Source organism: Pleuronectes platessa, chromosome 9 (assembly GCF_947347685.1).
Source record: "Pleuronectes platessa chromosome 9, fPlePla1.1, whole genome shotgun sequence".
In the NCBI taxonomy this organism is placed as follows: Eukaryota; Metazoa; Chordata; class Actinopteri; order Pleuronectiformes; family Pleuronectidae; genus Pleuronectes; species Pleuronectes platessa.
Window position 1 is genome coordinate 28,154,921 of NC_070634.1, and position 18,828 is coordinate 28,173,748.

The 18,828-nt window shown below is 46.7% G+C and overlaps 3 protein-coding genes across 7 annotated transcripts; 1 reads left to right on the plus strand and 2 right to left on the minus strand.

Annotated features, from left to right (window-relative positions):
* Nucleotides 1–1,965: 1,965 nt before the first annotated feature.
* Nucleotides 1,966–7,859, minus strand: map1sa (microtubule-associated protein 1Sa). The gene is made up of 7 exons (XM_053430697.1): nt 7,713–7,859; nt 6,264–6,365; nt 5,901–5,983; nt 5,606–5,746; nt 2,707–5,437; nt 2,240–2,457; nt 1,966–2,153 (listed from the first exon to the last, which is right to left on the minus strand). The coding sequence occupies exons 1-7, from the start codon at nt 7,780–7,782 to the stop codon at nt 1,998–2,000; spliced, it is 3,501 nt and encodes a 1,166-aa protein (XP_053286672.1). The 5' UTR covers nt 7,783–7,859; the 3' UTR covers nt 1,966–1,997.
* A 1,980-nt stretch (nt 7,860–9,839) lies between these two features.
* trmt13 (tRNA methyltransferase 13 homolog) lies at nt 9,840–14,434 on the plus strand. The gene is made up of 11 exons (XM_053431224.1): nt 9,840–9,966; nt 11,045–11,094; nt 11,203–11,269; nt 11,349–11,405; nt 11,482–11,551; nt 12,222–12,328; nt 12,418–12,585; nt 12,886–12,958; nt 13,047–13,121; nt 13,278–13,668; nt 14,085–14,434. The coding sequence occupies exons 1-11, from the start codon at nt 9,862–9,864 to the stop codon at nt 14,266–14,268; spliced, it is 1,347 nt and encodes a 448-aa protein (XP_053287199.1). The 5' UTR covers nt 9,840–9,861; the 3' UTR covers nt 14,269–14,434.
* On the minus strand, nt 14,380–17,741 carry lrrc39 (leucine rich repeat containing 39). 5 transcript variants are annotated; one of them, XR_008339758.1, is made up of 10 exons: nt 17,585–17,741; nt 17,146–17,301; nt 16,720–16,828; nt 16,471–16,627; nt 16,241–16,377; nt 15,966–16,111; nt 15,742–15,894; nt 15,127–15,425; nt 15,013–15,044; nt 14,380–14,614 (listed from the first exon to the last, which is right to left on the minus strand). XR_008339758.1 is itself a non-coding variant. In XM_053431225.1 (9 exons), the coding sequence occupies exons 2-9, from the start codon at nt 17,265–17,267 to the stop codon at nt 14,586–14,588; spliced, it is 1,050 nt and encodes a 349-aa protein (XP_053287200.1). In that variant the 5' UTR covers nt 17,268–17,301; nt 17,585–17,741; the 3' UTR covers nt 14,380–14,585. The 5 variants fall into 5 exon arrangements, 1 of the variants encoding a protein (XP_053287200.1); XR_008339759.1 differs by lacking the exon at nt 15,013–15,044; XR_008339756.1 differs by having other exon boundaries at nt 14,380–15,044.
* Between the last annotated feature and the right edge of the window lie 1,087 nt (nt 17,742–18,828).

Consider the following 18,828-nt stretch of genomic DNA (forward strand, 5'->3'; position numbering starts at 1 on the left):
TACAGATGTCAAAGACAATTAATAAAGAGATGAACTCACTCCATCATTGTCCGATCAGTCCAGTCAACTGAGAGAGAGAAAGAGAGAAGAAGGGAGGAGAGGCAGAGGGAGGAGAGAGAGAGAGGGAGGAGAGGGATGGAGCAGAGGCAGAGGGAGGAGAGGGAGAGAGGGAGGAGAGAGAGAGAGAGGGAGGAGAGGGATGGAGCAAAGGCAGAGGGAGGAGAGGGAGAGAGGGAGGAGAGAGAGAGAGAGGGAGGGAGGAGAGGCAGAGGGAGGAGAGGGAGAGAGGGAGGAGAGAGAGAGAGACAGAGGGAGGAGAGGGAGGGAGTAGAAAAACTGTAATCTGATTTCATCCTGTATTTAAATTAGTCTGGTACTAATCTGATTACTTCATGACTAATCTGATTACAGCCAACAGTATCGTCACCTGACCTCAACATGTTTGACGTTTCACTGACACAATGACAACAACCATCTCAGGATTTTCACAACAAAAGACAGCAGACTGTGTTAAAGGGATTTTATTTTGACAGAATCTGTAAAACTTGTGTTTTTAGATTTAAATACACAGTGTGTGTTGGTGTGTGTGTGTGGGGGGGGGGGGGGGGGGGGGGGGGCATTATCTGATTTGACCAGAAATGATTCTTTCAAACAAATTATAAATTTAACAAGAATTACATTTTGAGAAATAAAATCACAAATTAAAATAAAAAATATGACTGACATTGAACTAAAACCATCAATACAATTTAAACGTTTCAATTTCAAGAACAAAATATTCTTAATATTTATAAACCTTTTAAAATGCTCTCTGTTCATATTTTTCAATGAATAATGTAATATTACAAACCTTTGTGTCAATATTTACAATAGATTCTGTAGCTGGAGCTTTATTAAAACAGTAACTGTTCACTGGTTTCACTGGTCGTCAGGATTTGAACCTTTGGGAATAAACATTGAATCTCGTACCAACGTTCAGGAAGTGAACCAATTCTGAATTTAAAAAAGGTAAATAAATAAATAAAAATTTAAACTGTCTGATGCAAAACAAAAATCCGGATGGTCGAGTTTTCTCTTTGTGTTGGTTTTATACGTTTTACACAGAAAAACATTAAACACTATAATATAATATATAAAATGTGATGGGTGATACAGCTTTTTGAATTAATCTGATCACATGAGGAACAGATGATCAGTATCTTATTGATGAAGGTGAACAAATTGTTATTTCCTGTTTTTCTTAAAATTGAAACAAAAACAAAAATAATATTGAAGAATGATGTCATCATTATGAAACAGAACGCATGAGACAGACGTCAAAACCAGATGTGATGACATCGTGACACAGGAAGTGACATCATTACAAAATAAAAGCTTGAGTTCTTTTGGGAGAATTCTGTGGAATCTTCACCTCAAACAAACTAAAACTTTCAGTCTTACGATTCATTCAGATCATGAAGTTTCATCTCAGTGAACATTAGTGTTAAATGATGAATTTAATTTTTCACTAAGTAAGAAACATAGATTTTTGATCTGAACTCTTTACAGGAGACGTAACCCTTCCTCCTCACATGCTAACGGTTTGAAGGTTGAAGGAGAGGAAGGAGGTGAAGAGGAGGAGGTTCCTCCTGCTTCACGAGGCCGGCGCCTCATCTCCCGACCAAACTCCAGTACAGTGGAAATCATGTTTGTCCCAAATCCATCACAATAAGAGGTTGATGACTATAAAAGAATTGTGTAGCTTCTGGATGATGGACACAGAAAAACACACACGCACACACACACACTAAAAACTGTGAAGTAACTTTTCATGGTCCAAACACGTATGAAAAGACTAACTTATCAGAGCTGTACCCCCCCCCCCCCCCCCCCCCAGCCCACTTTTCTGGAAATAGTTCGTTGCCAAACTTCAGAACCTGAGGACGGTTAGAGTGGTCTGGCTGTTACCATGGCAACATTAAGGCTCATTGTCTGCCTGGGGGGGGGGGGGGGGGGGCTCAGAACTCCACCTTGCAGGCGGGGAAAGTCTCCTCCTGCATCGCTACGGTGCTGTTGCTGCCCAGCACGGTGATTGACAGCTCCCTCTGCCGGTCGTGAGTTTCCTGGTACCATTCGTGCATCGCCAGCGAATCAAATGTTGGGATCAGAGTCACCTGTGGACAGTAGAGAGTAACGGACCAATCAGGGATTAGATAATGAGAAGGTGAACGACAAACATGACGTCAGCCTTTTCACCGACCTGGACCTCGGGCCAGCTGCTCTTCCCCTCCAGCAGCGAGTCCAGGATTCTTCTCATGGCCGCCTCCTTCAGAGGATCGTCTCCGCTGATGATGTAATACGAGGAGCGAATGCGTTTGAACAACTCCACGTCCACGGTGGAGGAGGCGCCGCCGGACGGGAGGTAAGCCAGGTCCACGTAGATCGCAGAACCCTCAGAACCCTCAGAGACTCTCGGAGCTAAAGCCAGCAAGAACAAGTGAGATTCTACAGCTACCACTTCGTATAACGGCCACTAGATGGCGCTGTGACACATCTAGATGTTTTCATGAAGCTGACAGAGACGTGTTTAAGAACATGTTTCAGGAAGTTTAAGAGATGTCAGAATGTGGTTAAAGGTATTTTTTCACAACTTTTCAGAAGGTGCTACAGAACAATCATTAATTTTATATTTCTAACATTATCCTGTTACTCCCGGCTGATTCCTACCTGACGATGGAGGTTTTAAATTTCCAATTCTTGATCCACCAAGTGAACTTCTCGATGATGACTTTGCGTCAAGGCTGGTCATCATCTTCAACGAGCCCGAGGAGCTGCCCACCTTGAACTTTCCGTTCTGGGCTGTGGTTCCTCCAGATGTTAGCCTCTGGGTCAAACCTGATGGTTTCTTGTTCTTCGCAGCTGAACTCTTCATACTCTTGTTGGAGGCATCGGCCTGTGCGTCTGACATGCAGGCTCCAGGCTGGGGGGGTAATGGTGGCAGATCTTTGATTGGGGCTGGTGGCAGGTCATGGGAGGAAGGTCGTGCCTCCTGGTGGATGTCCTGCAGACTGTGTTGATCCCGAGGATGACTGGAAGGAAAATGGTCACCGGCATCGTCATCAGAGTCGACATCTGCGGTGATGGACGGACAGCCCTCTGTGCCGGGGGGGGGGGCACAATCTGTGATGGTCAGCGGAGAGTCGCTGGTTGATGTGGGAGGAGTCTCCTGGCTGCGGTCCTGGTCCTGAGAGTCATTGTTCTCTGGGCTCCTGGGATGATGAAACTCACAAGGTGAAACCAGACACAGATCTACATCATGTGGGACATCTGAGGTGAGGTCGCAAATCCTGTGAATGCTCTCCTCTGATCCATTTCCATGATGGGACGATCTCATCCCTGTGTTGGAGTCCAAGTCATTGACATGTCCATTGGCGTCTACTCTGTCTCCCATGGATCCTTTGGGGGACGCAGTAGTAGGTGGCACGGACATCATCGTAGGAGACGAGTCTGGCATCACGTCCCTGAAAGGACTGAGGGTCAGGAGGCTGGAGGTTTCCAGAACGTCCCTCAGGGAGTCTGATGTCCGACAAGAACTGAAGTCAGGACTGGACTCTGTCGCCACAAGGCCGCTGAGCTCCCCCCCACACCGAGCATCTTCTTCAGGGGACGGACGGAGCGCAGACAAGGTGATATCAAGGTTTACACCCAGATCACTCTTTGGTGTTTTGACAAGAGACATTTCCTCGTCTATCTCCGGACAGCGAAACATTTCGGGACTCTCGACAGTGGACGTCTGACTCACGTTCTTCAATCCGATGTTTGCATTGTCATCTTCCAGTTGAAGTCTTTGAAACTCAGCAGTCACGTTCTCAGGCGTGGACACCTTGGAGCGATCAGCCTCTCTCTTCGTCCCTTTGTTCGACGTGTCTTTCTTTGGAATGGACACGTCTTTCTTCTGAGTCTTACCTGGAGGTTTTTTTGGTTCAGTGGATAAAGCTCCACTTCCGGCTTTTTTTGCATCTTTAGCAACTAGTCTTGAAATTGTCTTCTCCTCTGTCTTTACGCCCCTCTGTCTGTCTTTCTTTGGTTCAGGTCTAATGTCTTTCTTTGGTTTGAAACTCGGACTTTCCTTCCTTTTTCCGTCCCTTTTCTCCTCTTTTAACACCACATCTTTCTTGGGAGCAAACTTCTCAGCAGTTTTCAGTGGCTTTAATTTGACATTTCCATCCTTTACTTTGGTTTTTTCTTCTCCCTCCATCTTGTCTTTGTGAGCAGGGTCCCCTGCTGCCTTCGGCTTCATTTTAACCTCATGTTTTTTTACCTCTACTCGTTCAAGCTTGTCTTTCTGTAAGGCACTACTGGGTCGGACATCTTTAGAACTGGACTTAAGGCTTTCACGACTCTCTGCTCTCTTTGGTTGTTTTTCAGTTTTGAGTGTGTCGAGATCTTTGGAACACACTGTTGGATGTTTGAGGAAATCCAGATGTTTGAGTTTTTCGAGTCCATCCAGGATTTTGTTCTGTGGCGTGCACCCTGGGAACAGGACACGGATGATCTTCTCCTGAGGACTGGATGGATGCCACACCAGCAGAGCACAGATGGAAGCGACGGACGTTAGAGGAAGATTTGAGCTCTTTCCATTCGATCCACTGTTCGGCCAAATCTGCATTAGAGCTTCAAGTTCTTTGCTTCCATTGACAGGATTCAGAGTGTAGAGCTCCAAACGGCCCACTCCCATCTTCTGAAACAAAATGACTGGTTCTATAATGGGACCATTAAACCGGCCGAGAGGTTCAGGTTTGATCGCCAATCTCTGCAAGTACTGACACGTGAGTGCCACCTGGTCACAGCTGCGCAGCTCACTGGGATCCTCCTGAATCGACTGGACTCTGTCAGGAACGTTGAGGAAAACCACACCGATCTCAGGAGAGATGAGATTTTGTATCCAGTCCTCTTCAGTGTGAGACTCGTTCACCTGCTCGGCCACTTTCCTCAGCAGGAGACTGTTGAGTCCGGGGAGATTGTCGACACCGATGTGGGTCAGGAGCACGGAGTCGATTCTGTCCAGGTGTCGAACCAGTTTCCAGAAGCAGGAGCGGGGGTCCGAGCCGCCATTCACCAGAACATTAAAACCATTGATGGCAAAGAAGGCGGAGTCCCCCCTCCCACCAGGGAAGATGTAGCAGCAGGGTCGCGAGAGTTTCAGGAAGCCGACGGTGCACGGCGGCTCCAGGAGGTCAAAGGGCGACTCGGGCTCCAGCGACTCCGAGAGATACTCTGTGAACTCCTGCAGACCCTCCATCTGAGGGAGCACGAGGGGGGGGTTGACCTGGATGTTCATGAAGCCTTGAAGGTCGTGTTTCTCTGACAGAGACTCCGTCCACAGACCTTGGTTTGGACAGCAGAGCGTGAGACTGGCCTTCACGGCTGCGTCTGACGAGGTTAACAATTCTGTAACCTTCGAAAACACAAACAAATACTTGTTCAACAAGCAGAATCAAATATTATGCAATACTTTTTAAATATTAAAACCAGTTATAAAGAAACCTTAGTGACAAATAGAACAAAATGATTAATTAAAATGAATTTGTGCCTGAGACACAGCGAGAGTGTGACGGGTCCTCACCTCGTCCTCAGTGCAGATGTGGACGAGGTCGTGCAGAGAGAAGCGTCCTCTCTGCAGCACGATGTCCCCGCTCTGCTCCACCGTCTGACCGACCAGCACCAGCAGCTTGTGTCCAGACGGGTCACAGATCAGCCGTCGGACCTGAACCACCAGGAAACACATTCAGTTCTCAGAGCTTTTCAATGATGAAGACAGATTGTGAGTGTGACGCTGAACAACAGAGTCCTTCACATTTCAGCTCATGTGACCGACTACAGGAAATTCATTTTATTTCTGCTTGTGTGTCTGCTCCCACCTCAGAGAGGACGAAGTCCCGGACTGGATTCACCACGACCTGAATGTCCAGGACGTCTCCCCGGTGACGCAGCGTCCTCTGACCTGCAGCAACAAGACACGTGAGACACCAGCGTGTCCTCAGGCTGCTCAGCAGAGTCTCAGCTGACTGAGTTTATCTCACACAGTGTGAAGGATTATGTCATTGTGGTGTCCGTGTTTTAATATTTCAGTTTCACGTCAACACAAACAACATGAACAGTAAACAAACACCTTCCCTGATGTCCTCTCTACTTCCTGTTTCTGAAAATGTTCCAAGTGAACATAAAAAGTTGAAAGATGAGGGTTTTATTGTGAAAGGGTGCAGAGTTTGTCTTCCTCTCACCTGGGACGTGTTGTGACATGAAGGCCGAGTGTCTGGACACAAAGAGTTTCAACTGCTGATCCACAACGGACACGTCCAGATCTACACACCAGCACCTCACACCTGACACACACAGACACACACACAGGCGGACATTTCATGACCTGTTTCCTCCTCAGCAAACAGGAAGCTGAAGATATTTGATGACATCACTTCCTCTTTTAACTTCACCAACAGACTGACATCAGAGGAGAGGATGAACAGGAGTTAGAGGAGGAAGAGGAGTTAAAGGAGGAAGAGGAGTTAAAGGATGAAGAGGAGTTAAAGGAGGAAGAGGAGTTAAAGGAGGAAGAGGAGTTAAAGGATGAGAGGAGTTAAAGGATGAGAGGAGTTAAAGGATGAGAGGAGTTAGAGGAGGAAGAGGAGTAAGAGGAGGAAGAAGAGTTAAAGGATGAAGAGGAGTTAAAGGAGGAAGAGGAGTTAGAGGATGAGAGGAGTTAGAGGATGAAGAGGAGTTAGAGGATGAAGAGGAGTTAGAGGATGAAGAGGAGTTAGAGGATGAAGAGGAGTTAAAGGATGAGAGGAGTTAGAGGATGAAGAGGAGTTAGAGGATGAAGAGGATGAAGAGGAGTTAAAGGAGGAATAGGAGTTAAAGGATGAGAGGAGTTAAAGGATGAAGAGGAGTTAGAGGAAGAAGAGGAGTTAGAGGATGAAGAGGAGTTAGAGGATGAAGAGGAGTTAGAGGATGAAGAGGAGTTAGAGGAGTTAGAGGAGTTAAAGGAGGAAGAGGAGTTAGAGGATGAAGACAACGCTAAAACGGGTTTAGATGACTTTCATGTTGTTGGACATAGTTTAAAGTTTTTTAACGTTGTTTAAAGTTGTTTAACATAGTTTAAAGTAGTTTAAAGTAGTTTAACGGTGTTTAACATAGTTTAAAGTTGTTTAAAGTAGTTTAACGGTGTTTAAAGTGGTTTAACAAAGTTTAAAGTTGTTTAAAGTAGTTTAACGGTGTTTAAAGTGGTTTAACAAAGTTTAAAGTTGTTTAACATAGTTTAAAGTAGTTTAAAGTAGTTTAACGGTGTTTAAAGTGGTTTAACAAAGTTTAAAGTTGTTTAACATAGTTTAAAGTAGTTTAAAGTAGTTTAACGGTGTTTAACATAGTTTAACATAGTTTAAAGTAGTTTAAAGTAGTTTAAAGTAGTTTAACGGAGTTTAACGGTGTTTAACATAGTTTAAAGTAGTTTAACGGTGTTTAACGGTGTTTAACGGTTTTCAGTTTCCCGACACGGATGTAAAACCCGGGGTGGAACCGGACGAACCGTTCCAAAGCAGCAGCTGCTGTTCACCGGCTTCACTGTGAAGGGCCCCGCGGACTTCCAGCCCTTCCCCGCCTTAAGGACCGGACACCGGGCAGCAGGCAGCTCGGGTCCGGTCCGCGGCTCCGGTACCGGACACTTTAGCACAACTCACCCGAGTCGATCTGCCGCAGCAGCCGCTCCAGCATCCCGGGGGACCGCAGCGCTCCCACCACCACCAGCATCGAGTAATCCGCCGCAGGCCCCGAGGAACCCGGGGACGAACCGGGGGAAGAACCGGGGGAAGAACCGGGCCCAGCGCTCCGCTCCGCCGCCGCCATCATGGCATGGACTGTCCGCTGATGACGTCAGCGCGATGCTCCAACGGAACCCCGCCCACCTGAAATCAGAGGCGGGGAACATGATAACTGACATAGAAATGGACCAATAGGAGAGAAGAACTGGGCAGGTCAGTTAATTACTATTGGTCCTTGTGTGATGGGGGTGGGACCTCCATGACGCCTTCAGGTCCACTGAGGAGCATCTGTGTGGGCGGGGTTTAGGTCCAGTCGGTATTTTTCTAGTTTACATGTTGAGAAGTGGATAAATATAAATGTTTAATAAGCGGAACGATTTAGCTATTTCTCCTGAATATAATCTGATAACCTTCCGGTGCAAGAGTTCATATTTATAATCCAGATCTTCTCTCTCATGCTGCCATGGTGAATCCACTTATCTGCACTCCATTGTTTCATAAATAAAACTTTTGTCAAATATAATTTATAATATACTGGAGCTGTTATGTGTTTCTTTTTAAATATATTTACACTATGATTTATTTTAGTTCTGTCATAAACATGTTTAAAAAAAAACTATTATAAAAGTTCAAAGTTCAAAGTTCAAAGTTTAGTTTAATGTCACATGCTCCAGTGACAGCGTCATTCTTGTGACATGTCAGGCAACATCTACACAGGAGACGACTTTACAAAATATAAAAATAAGACTATATAACATATAACACCGTAACATATAACATATAACATATAACATCGTAACATATAACATATAACATCGTAACATAGTCAAGTGAAGCAGCAGTTTACAGGGTGAAGGAGTGGGGAATATTATATTAAATAAAATGAATATATGTGAAGTAAGTGTATTTGTGTGAGTGGGGGAGCAGAATGTACATGGTGACTGTTCAGAGGGTCAGTGTTGATGGTTCAGAAGCCTAACGGCCTGGGGGGGGGGGGGGAGCTGCTAGTGAGTCAGGTGGAGCTCGATGCTCCGGTGACGTCTGCCAGACGGCAGCAGGGTGAGAAGACCACAGACTGGGTGGCTGAGGTCCTGATGATCTTCATCCAGGACCACAGCCTGGGTGGCTGTGGTCCTGGATGATCTTCAGTGCTTTTCTCAGGATCTTGTGTTGTAGATGTCTTGCACTGAAGGGAGATGGCAGCCGATGATGCTCCTCTGTCTTCACCAGCCTCTGCAGGGCCTTGTGATCAGAGCAGAGCAGCTACCAGGCAGTGATGCAGCCTGAGAGGATGCTCTCGATGGTGAACCTGTAAAAGTTTGTTAATGTTTTTGCAGCCATGCCAAACTTCTTGAGTCTCCTCAGGAAGTAAAAGCGCTTTTGTGCAGTTTTGACCACCGAGTCCTCTTGTTTGGACCAGGTGAGGTCATCTGTGAGGAACACACCGAGGAACTTGAACTCAGAGACTCTGTCCACTACAGCTCCATCGATGTGTAACGGACCGTGACCCCCCCCCCCCCCCCCCCCCCTCCTCTGCAGCTTCCTGAAGTCCACGATCATCTCCATGGTCTTGCAGACGTTATATCAATTCAAAATTAAAGATGATATATTTATACAACTGCTAACAAAATGAAGGGAACACTTACGTCACAGTATAACATCAAGTCAGTTAAACTTCAGATATTAATCTGTTCATTTAGGAAGCACAAGTGATAATGAATCAGTTTCAATGCTTTGGTGCAAATTTGAAGCAAAATTCAGAGAAACCCCAAAAAGGGAAATGGTTTTACATGTGCTGGCCAAAGACAGCTGCTCCTCTTTATATTTCCCTGACAAGTTCTTCTTTACTTTTGTGCTCAGCTCGTTGTCACTACTGGTAACATGAGGCGCTACCTGCAGCACCAGAGAGTTTAGGAGGACACATACATACGTGTGGTCTCCCAGCACAATCTCAAGAGCCTGGAGGAGACGCCAGACGTTACACCTGCACCCTCTCACATGGGAAGTGGGTTCACGGCATTTCCCACAGTTCCATGTGCACCTGAACGCAGCTCGTACTTCCTCCAAAATGGCGGCTCCGGAGTTGTGTGGTTTCTTCTTGGAGAAAAAGAAACGGTTCTGTAAAATGATGGTGAGCCGAGGAAGAAGGTTCTGTGGAGAACATGCGACCATGGTGAGAACATGAGTGTTTACATGTGGAGAACATGAGACCATGAGTGAGAACATGAGTGTTTACATGGACATGATGAAATCTACATGTTTCATATCATAAAGATTAAATCTGTGTGATTGGATAGTGAGCAGGGGGCGGAGCTTATACAGACACCGAGTTAACAGTGTTGAGCTGCAGCGGAAGTTTGCCATGGCAGCAGACCCAGTTAAACCTCCCCTCGTAGTACTGGTCAGCCACCGAGGTTCTCCTGGCCCTGAGGACCAGTAGCCTCCCCTCGTAGTACTGGTCAGCCACAGAGGTTCTCCTGACCCTGAGGAACCAGTAGCCTCCCCTCGTAGTACTGGTCAGCCACAGAGGTTCTCCTGACCCTGAGGACCAGTAGCCTCCCCTCGTAGTACTGGTCAGCCACAGAGGTTCTCCTGACCCTGAGGACCAGTAGCCTCCCCTCGTAGTACTGGTCAGCCACAGAGGTTCTCCTGACCCTGAGGACCAGTAGCCTCCCCTCGTAGTACTGGTCAGCCACAGAGGTTCTCCTGACCCTGAGGAACCAGTAGCCTCCCCTCATAGTACTGGTCAGCCACAGAGGTTCTCCTGACCCTGAGGACCAGTAGCCTCCCCTCGTAGTACTGGTCAGCCACAGAGGTTCTCCTGACCCTGAGGAACCAGTAGCCTCCCCTCATAGTACTGGTCAGCCACAGAGGTTCTCCTGACCCTGAGGACCAGTAGCCTCGCCTCGTAGTACTGGTCAGCCACAGAGGTTCTCCTGGCCCTGAGGACCAGTAGCCTCCCCTCGTAGTACTGGTCAGCCACAGAGCTCCTCCTGGCCCTGAGGAACCAGTAGCCTCCCCTCGTAGTACTGGTCAGCCACAGAGGTTCTCCTGACCCTGAGGACCAGTAGCCTCGCCTCGTAGTACTGGTCAGCCACAGAGGTTCTCCTGACCCTGAGGAACCAGTAGCCTCCCCTCGTAGTACTGGTCAGCCACAGAGGTTCTCCTGACCCTGAGGAACCAGTAGCCTCGGTGTGAAGACCCCTGAGAGGAACATGAGTCGTGCTAACTCTCATGTTTCCTGTTTTCAGGAGGAAGGAAACAGCAGCAGGAGAATTGTGTGTCCTCTTGACCCCAAGCAGTGAGTAAAACTGATCAGGTTATTAATCACATGACAGATAAACAAAGAAATGAATACAATAAATTCAGTTTGATTATCGTTTGTTTTGTTTGTACTGTGTGTGTTCAGCACTGTGAGTGAAGACAAACTGGACAAACACCTGAAGAAGTGTAACTCCAGAGAGAAAGAAAAACCTGTGAGTCTGAACTGGGTCATTTGTGTCTGAGGTCAAAGGTCGAAGGTCGGGGGTGTTGACTGTGTTCGCTGCTCCTCAGGTTTATTACGTCGAGAACATAAACGCTGGATCTGATGGAGACGAGTGTCAGCAGCAGGTAACATGTGATCAGCTGATCCACTCACTCAACAAACACACAACTGTTGTTGCTCATGCTAACACTTCTGTGTCAGGTGAGTCTGAGTGGACGGAGCCGGACGGAGTTACACTCTCTGCTGGACAAACTGAGGACTGCAGCCTCAGGTGAGCTGCTTCTCCTCCACCAGCTCCACCTTCAGGAGATGACAACTTTATTTATATAACACATTTAAAACAACTTGAACAAAGTGCTGTACAGGATGAGTGGCACGGCCAAGGACAGTTACAACGTAATACATTAAAGTTCAAGCAATACAAATAAAATAACATTATTAATGTAAAATAAAAATATATAAGAATAATAATAATAAAAATAATAGAATAAAATATAAGACTACGATAAGAAAAATAAACTCAGCTGCACTGAAACGCACTCAATGGAAAGCCTGAGAGAGCAGGTGTGTTTCATAAAGAACAGTGTTAAAGAGGAGGCAGAACTAATGAAGTGTAGGAGGCGCAGCACGGTGTGAGATGGTCTTTCTCTTCTGTCCTAGTCAGCAGGCGAGCAGCAGCATTGTGGACTAGCTGCAGTTTAATGGATGCTTTGTCTAAGCCTATAGAGAATAACAGTAATCCAGCCGGGAGGTTATGAATGCATGTGTAATTGTCTCTAGGTCCTTTTGTGGTAGGGAGGCCTTCACTTTGGAAATTTGTCGGAGTTGAAAAAAGCTACCTCTGACTACTGAGGACATTTGTTTATCAAAATGAGAGATGCTGTTAAACCCTCATGGAGAGTCGGCCTCTCCACAGTCTCATGTCCTCACTGTTGTTGTAGATCTGCAGTGTGACGTGGAGGACGGCGTTATGTGTCATCCTGCCCTCCAGGGGGAGCTTAATAACCCAAAGAATGGAGACTCCGCCCATAAACACCTGAAACAGCAGGTACAGAAAGATTTAACTCACCTGAATCACATTCTTCTTCAAGAAGCAGAGATGGACCAGGTCCCGTCTAACCTGCCAGGTGTGCCCAGTCTTCTATCTTAGGTCACCTAGAGGAGCTGGGTCTGCTGGGGGGGGGGCGATGCTTCGTGGAGTTTGGCGCAGGTCGAGGGAAACTGTCTCACTGGATCCACGAAGCCCTGAAGACCTGTGAAGACCTGCAGCTGCTGCTGGTGGAGCGCTGTAGCACCCGCTTCAAGGCATGACGCAACCTTCCAGCTCCAGACCATCGACTTGAGACTTCCTGAGTCCAGATTCACTGACTCGATTCTACATTTGACTCCAAAATACAAAATCTCCACACTAACCCCTAACTGCACTTAATTCCTGACGCCTAACTGTCCAAAACCAGACGGCTTGAATCAAGAGTCACTGACTCCAGATTCTCCAGACCAACCTAATCACCAATCACTTTAGATTCCTGGCTCGTTGCCTCCAGGCTCCTGGAGTCCAGACTCCCTGACTCAAAAGAACTCAACCTGGTCTCTGCTCTTCTTTAGGTGGACGGGAAACATCAGGATGTTGGAGTTAAGTTTGAGAGGCTGCAGGTTGACATTCAACATCTGGATTTAAGTAAGAGACAAACATCCAGAGAACCTGATGGTTTTAGATCTGAATCCAGCTGTTCATGGTCTTCTGTTCTGACTCTGGATGTTTCCAGGTAAAGTTCCTCTGCTCCGGAAGAAAAAGCTCCCATTAGTCGGAGTCGGCAAACACCTGTGTGGAGCGGCGACAGGTGAGAAGGCTCGTCCACAGGCTGGACCTGATCGGGTCCAGGTCCTGGGAGCACAGTACGCTTCACCACACTGAGCTGAGACCATATGGTTTTGACCTAACACTAAGTGATCTGCCTTGCCCGTTGCAGCTGAACAATAACAGGTTTCTGTCTCAGATCTGGCTCTGCGCTGTTTGTTGGACACACCAGGACTGAGAGAGGAGACTGAACCACCAGCGAAACGCCTCAAGACCTCAGAACCAGCTGCTGGTCCAGACACAGGTTCTGTCTCTAATGATACAGGACTAGTTTCTGATCCTGGTCCTGCATCTGGTGCTGTCCTTGGCCTGGCAGTGGCGCTGTGCTGTCACCATCGCTGTGAGTGGCGCCACTACGTGGGTCAGCAGTTCTTCTTGCAACGAGGACTCGGAGCTTCAGAGTTCTCCGCTTTCTGTCGAATTTCCAGCTGGGCCACATGTGGACTCAGGCCGACCAATCAGGATGCAACCAGACCGGGAGGAGAGGAGGAGGAGCACGAAGCCGCAGAGGAGACCGATGCTGTGGACGGGTAACTTTTTAAACTCCTTCAGGTGGTCACAGCAGCAGTGTAACGATACATCAGCCGTCCAATCAGAGAGAAGTCCTGTTAGTAAGAGTTCAAGAGCAGCAGCAACACGTGACTGGTCCAAAACCAAGAGCCTCCACCAACCCACTGGGGCGGGGTTATCTAGTCACCAACTTGAACCTTCTAACTGCCGTTTTAAATGTGTAATGTTTACTCAGCGTTAGGATGCAGAGACAGAAGAACATGGAGGACGTTAGCGTCCACACAGGGTGGAGGGAGGATGGAGCAGAACCAGCAGCTGGGTTCATGTTGGTGTAAAGAGGCCATGAACAGAATGTGAAGCGTTCGTCCTGAGGGGGGCACTAGAGGGCAGCAACACATCAGGAACATTCAATGATTAACCGGTTGTGTGTCTGCAGGTTTTTGTCGGCAGCTGAACGAGAGCAGGTCGGTCGACTCTGCAAACTTCTGATCGACAGCGGAAGAGTTCACTTCCTCAAAACTAAAGGATTCGACAGCAAACTGAGTCGCTACGCCGACGCTCAGGTGACCCTGGAGAACGTCCTGCTGACCGCCGTGCCCTCAGCGCGACCTCTGACCTGAGGTCAGCTTCAGGGATCGAGTTAAAGTTCCAGTTTTAAATTTTCAGTCATATAAAATAAAGACATTTTAAAATGTCACCTTGAAACTTTTGTGAGAAATGAGACTTACATGTTTTGTGAAGTCATGCGACTGAGTTTAATGTTTGATAAAGTTTCTGTTAAGAATTTTCCGTTTCCTGTTGTTTTGACACATCACAGGATCACAGCTGGAGAAGGTCAAAGTTCATCAGCATAATGAAGAGTCAGCAGATTTGACTCTTTCAGCCGTCACTAGACAATAAAACGTCTTTAGATTGAAAAAGCTGCAGAAGAAGAAGCTCAGCAACACATCAGGTCTGAAGAATCATCTGCAATATTCACAAAAGAAACAATTATTAGTTATTCATCAGTTAATTATCAGGGATTTATAATCAAACATTTTATAGTAAAACATTCTGATGAGTATTTTACCATTAAGAATATGATTGATTATAAATTCAACATTCATTTTAGTGTCATGTGTATCAATTACTGTTATGGTTAATAGTTGTAGTCATTTTGAAGTTAATTCATTTGAACTGAAGGTGTTGTCGGAGCTTTCAGCTGTTTCTCTCGAGCTTCTTCAGTAAATTAACTGACTGAAAAACACAGTTTGACTTTTGACAGAAGAAAACTGATGTTTTTAAATAAGTTCCTCCTCGTGGTCCACTCCTGCTTTGAGCCTAACATACAACAGAAGGGTTTTGTTCTGTAAACTCATGAGCACATTTTGATTGGTTCTTCTTGCTGCTTCCCGCCCTGCGTGAGAAGAAATGATGAAGTTAGATCCAATCACAAGACACAAGTGGGGCCACATTTGAATGCCAGGTGTGAACAGGACCTTGGAGCCACACTCATGTTCACCCTGACTCCTCCATGGACACACAACTTAGTCACGGAGCTCCACAAGGTTCTGTGAGTGCGGTGACGTGTTGGAACTAACGGTTGATGCGGTGCATGTTGAGCACAGCGTACGACCTCTTCCTGGCCTCCTCGATGTAAATCTTCATGAACTCTCGTCCAAACATCTCTCTGTCATCATCATCTTCATCATCTTCATCTTCATCGTCCTCAGCCTTCGTCTTCCTGCATGGCAGCGTCACGTCCAGAGTCAGAGGGTTGTCCCGGAAGTTAACAAACCTGCTCAGAAACAAACATCAAAGACAAACGGAGACGACCGAGAAGTTTATTACGAGACATCGTCTGAGGTATCAGCTCTGACCATCAAATGAAAACAAGAAGGCCCATCCCATGTGTGTGTGTGTGTGTGGGGGGGGCTCTATAAAGATGTCAATGATTACTAACGATAGCAGCAACAGTTCATACAGTTACTAGGTAATAGGTATCATTGTTAATAATAATAATACTTGTTATCCTGCAGCTCTGGATGAATGGGTAGATACAGTTAGGTCGGACAGACCATCCTGAGGTTGGACGTGTTTGTGGACAGACTGACCTGAGGTTGGACATGTCATCCATCAGAGGGGGGATGTCTCTCAGTCTGTTGCTGCTGAGGACCAGTGTGTCCAGACTGGACATTCTGCTGATGTTTTCTGGGAGTTTCTCGATCTCGTTCCTCTGGAGCCACATTGTGTGTAGCTTCTCCATCCTGAACACAGACATATCTCACTGTTGATTGGCCGATGTCTGAAGGGGCGGGGCTCAGGAGGTGTGTCTCACCTGTGTATGTCCTCAGGTAAGTGCTGCAATCGGTTTCCACCCATATCGAGCCACTCGAGCGCTGGCAGTCCAACGACGCAGTCTGGAATGGAGGTGAAGAGGTTCATTGACAGGTCCAGGTGCTGCAGCTTCTTCAGGTTCCTGAACTACAGAGAACGGAACAGATCTTAGGTCAGCTAGATCAGAACCTGTCAGGAGCAGGAGCTAATTTGAATCTGAAACTGGTTTACGTTAGTGCTGGTTCCTTAGAAGCTGGTTCAGGTTTTGGTTCATACCTGGTCTGGCAGGTGGTCCACATCCTGGTTCATGGCAAGTTCCAGTTTCTCCAGATTTTCACAGCAGCTCAGCTCTTCGGGAACAAACTGAACTCTGTTGTAGCTCAGCAGCAGCTCTCGAAGCCGGACCAGCTTTCCTGAGACCAGAACCGGGACACCAGAAGAATCAACACACTGACACCTGCGGCTGAACCTTGGCTTCATCTAGAGGAAGTGGGGGTCGGACTGACCGATCTGTTTGGGGATCTCTGTGATCCCATTACGGGACAGATCAAGAATCAGAAGGTTCTGGAAGCTAGATATGAAGTGAGGGATCTTCTGGAGTCCAGTCCGGTGGATCTGCCACTCCTGGACCTGACTGAGCTGGATCAAACAGTCTGGCAAAGACTAGAAGAATAAGAATTATGAGAAACACGTCACTCATCTGCCGTCCTGGGGCCAGAACCGATCAATCCAGCATCTGTTCCGTGTGCCGGTACCTTCCACTCCTCCTTCTCGATTCGGAGAACCAGCCGTCCGTCTTCTGTCTGCAGCTTCTGTTTGAGTCGGGCCAGAATCGCCCGGTCCTCCCAGACCCCCACGAGCAAACTGGACCCCAAACATCCAGACACAAACAACAAACATCAAGAGACACGAACAACAAACATCAAGAGACATGACCTTTGACCCGTGTTGGGAAAAAGGAGGCTCTGCTGTCAGTCAAGCTGTTCAGGGCTGTGATTGGTCATAGGCAGTAAACTCGCCACTGTCATGTGCGTTGACAACCAGCGTCACGTGACCACTTCGCCTGACAGTGATTGGTAGTTTGAGTTCAGCTGGTTAACAGAACTCAGGCCTCAGGGTTCACATAGTCACTAATAATCACTTCACCATTAAAAAGATCTCATGAGTGGGTGGAGTCTGACCTTCCAGTGACTCCGCCCCTGGCTGTCCTCCATCTGTGCTCCTCCTCCTTCCTCGCCCGGATCTTCCCCTCCCACAGAGCCTTGATGGAGCTGACGGAGACGCACGCGGACACGCCCATCATGATGACCTCTGACCTCGTCTTCTAGATGAACTCCCTGTTACACATTATTCATGACGTTAAAGGGTTCATCAGCCCTAACCCATCTATTTCATCAGCTTGACGTTCATTATTTAACAGAATGATGATAAATCCTGTACCACAAAAACCAAAGTAGTAATTACTTACTGTAGTTTAGCAGTATTGTAGCAGAGAGGTACTGTAGTATTTATATATTGTAGTTTTGTTGTAGTATTGTACTATCAGTGTAGTTCATGGGACCTTAGTAGTAGTAAAGTAGTATGGCAGTAGTACAGAAGTATTGTAGTATCACTTCTCACCTGATTGGGCCGAGACAGCTGAAACATAACAAACAGAAACAGTTGTCCTCCATGTTGTGTCCTCTCTGCTGAAATCTGACCTCAGACCTGTGATGATAATTTTAGCTTTCAAGTCAAATGACCCCGCCTACAGTCACATGACTCCGCCCACAGCCACATGACACTTCTTCGTCGCGTGACCACGCCCACAGTCATATGACTGGAACTTCACGTCCAGACGTTGTCAGGAGTAGATACTCAGACGAGGAGGCCACACCCACTGAGTCACATGATGACTTGATGAAAACACTCACGTTGGATCAGCCTGTGGTTTCGGTTTGTTACTGGGATGTTCAGTGTGGTTTTGAATCCAGTCCTCAAGGGGTTGATGGTTTTAGTTTCCATTGATCATTGTAACGTCAGTTGGTTCTCGACTAATAAACAATGGTCATCAGTAGATTTTATAAATAAATCATTAAGATCTGAATTTAAAATCTGATTCAACTGTTCCCTTAAATTTTTGAGTGTATAAAAACAAAGGTTTTGACTTCATCTCTGGACGTGGTCACTTTACAGGTATTGTTTTAGTCAACTTCGTTGTTTATTGAGTAAAAAGTGACTGACCCCTTCAGACCAGTGAGACCAGTCCAAGTCGAACTTTACCTGCAGCTGCTGCCACCTGATTTGCTGGCTGGATAATCACATGACCAAGCAGGTGACGTGCTCTGGTTTCATGCTGCGATCGGTCACAAGAGTTTAAACCTTTTCAGTCAAATCAGATCTCGTTGTTTCAATCAGGTTTTATACTTTATTCACATTCATCTCTTTACATGTAGTGTCAATAAAAACAAACACAAAGCAGAAAAAACAGTTTGTAACAGACGACCAACACCAAGTGCTTTTCACCCAGCAGCCCCCAGGGGGCACTGAAGAAGTCCAGGTGAAGAGACCAGGCACAGCTCAAGGAGGAGGAGACCAAACACTGGGTCCATCAGGGGACACGTTACTCCACAGGGACCAACATGTTGATGTGAGGTCACTGCCCCCTGCTGGTCACAATCATACAGCTACACTAATGTAATGTGAGCAGCAGGGACTATTGATACAGCAGCTGTTCACCACCAGATCAATATAGCAATCTATATATCAATATCATCAATCTGATTAGTTTCTAAAGAATCTGATCAATCACTTCTGTCCACGTCTGTTTCCTGGAGACACAGATGATGATGCAGATGATGACTGCCTCCAATGTCCCGATTAAT

Excerpts from the sequence above, each read along its gene's own strand:
- lrrc39 (XM_053431225.1), bottom strand. The coding sequence starts at position 17,267 with ATGATGGGCGTGTCCGCGTGCGTCTCCGTCAGCTCCATCAAGGCTCTG. Across the intron at positions 16,378-16,470 it reads AGAGATCCCCAAACAGATCG|GAAAGCTGGTCCGGCTTCGA; the intron begins GTCAGTCCGACC and ends TTCTGGTCTCAG. Across the intron at positions 15,895-15,965 it reads TTACCTGAGGACATACACAG|GATGGAGAAGCTACACACAA; the intron begins GTGAGACACACC and ends GTCTGTGTTCAG.
- trmt13 (XM_053431224.1), top strand. The coding sequence starts at position 9,862 with ATGGCGGCTCCGGAGTTGTGTGGTTTCTTCTTGGAGAAAAAGAAACGG. Across the intron at positions 9,967-11,044 it reads GTGGAGAACATGCGACCATG|GAGGAAGGAAACAGCAGCAG; the intron begins GTGAGAACATGA and ends TCCTGTTTTCAG. Across the intron at positions 11,406-11,481 it reads GAGACGAGTGTCAGCAGCAG|GTGAGTCTGAGTGGACGGAG; the intron begins GTAACATGTGAT and ends CTTCTGTGTCAG.
- map1sa (XM_053430697.1), bottom strand. The coding sequence starts at position 7,782 with ATGCTGGTGGTGGTGGGAGCGCTGCGGTCCCCCGGGATGCTGGAGCGG. Across the intron at positions 6,366-7,712 it reads GCTGCGGCAGATCGACTCGG|GTGTGAGGTGCTGGTGTGTA; the intron begins GTGAGTTGTGCT and ends TGTGTGTGTCAG. Across the intron at positions 5,747-5,900 it reads GGGACTTCGTCCTCTCTGAG|GTCCGACGGCTGATCTGTGA; the intron begins GTGGGAGCAGAC and ends CTGGTGGTTCAG.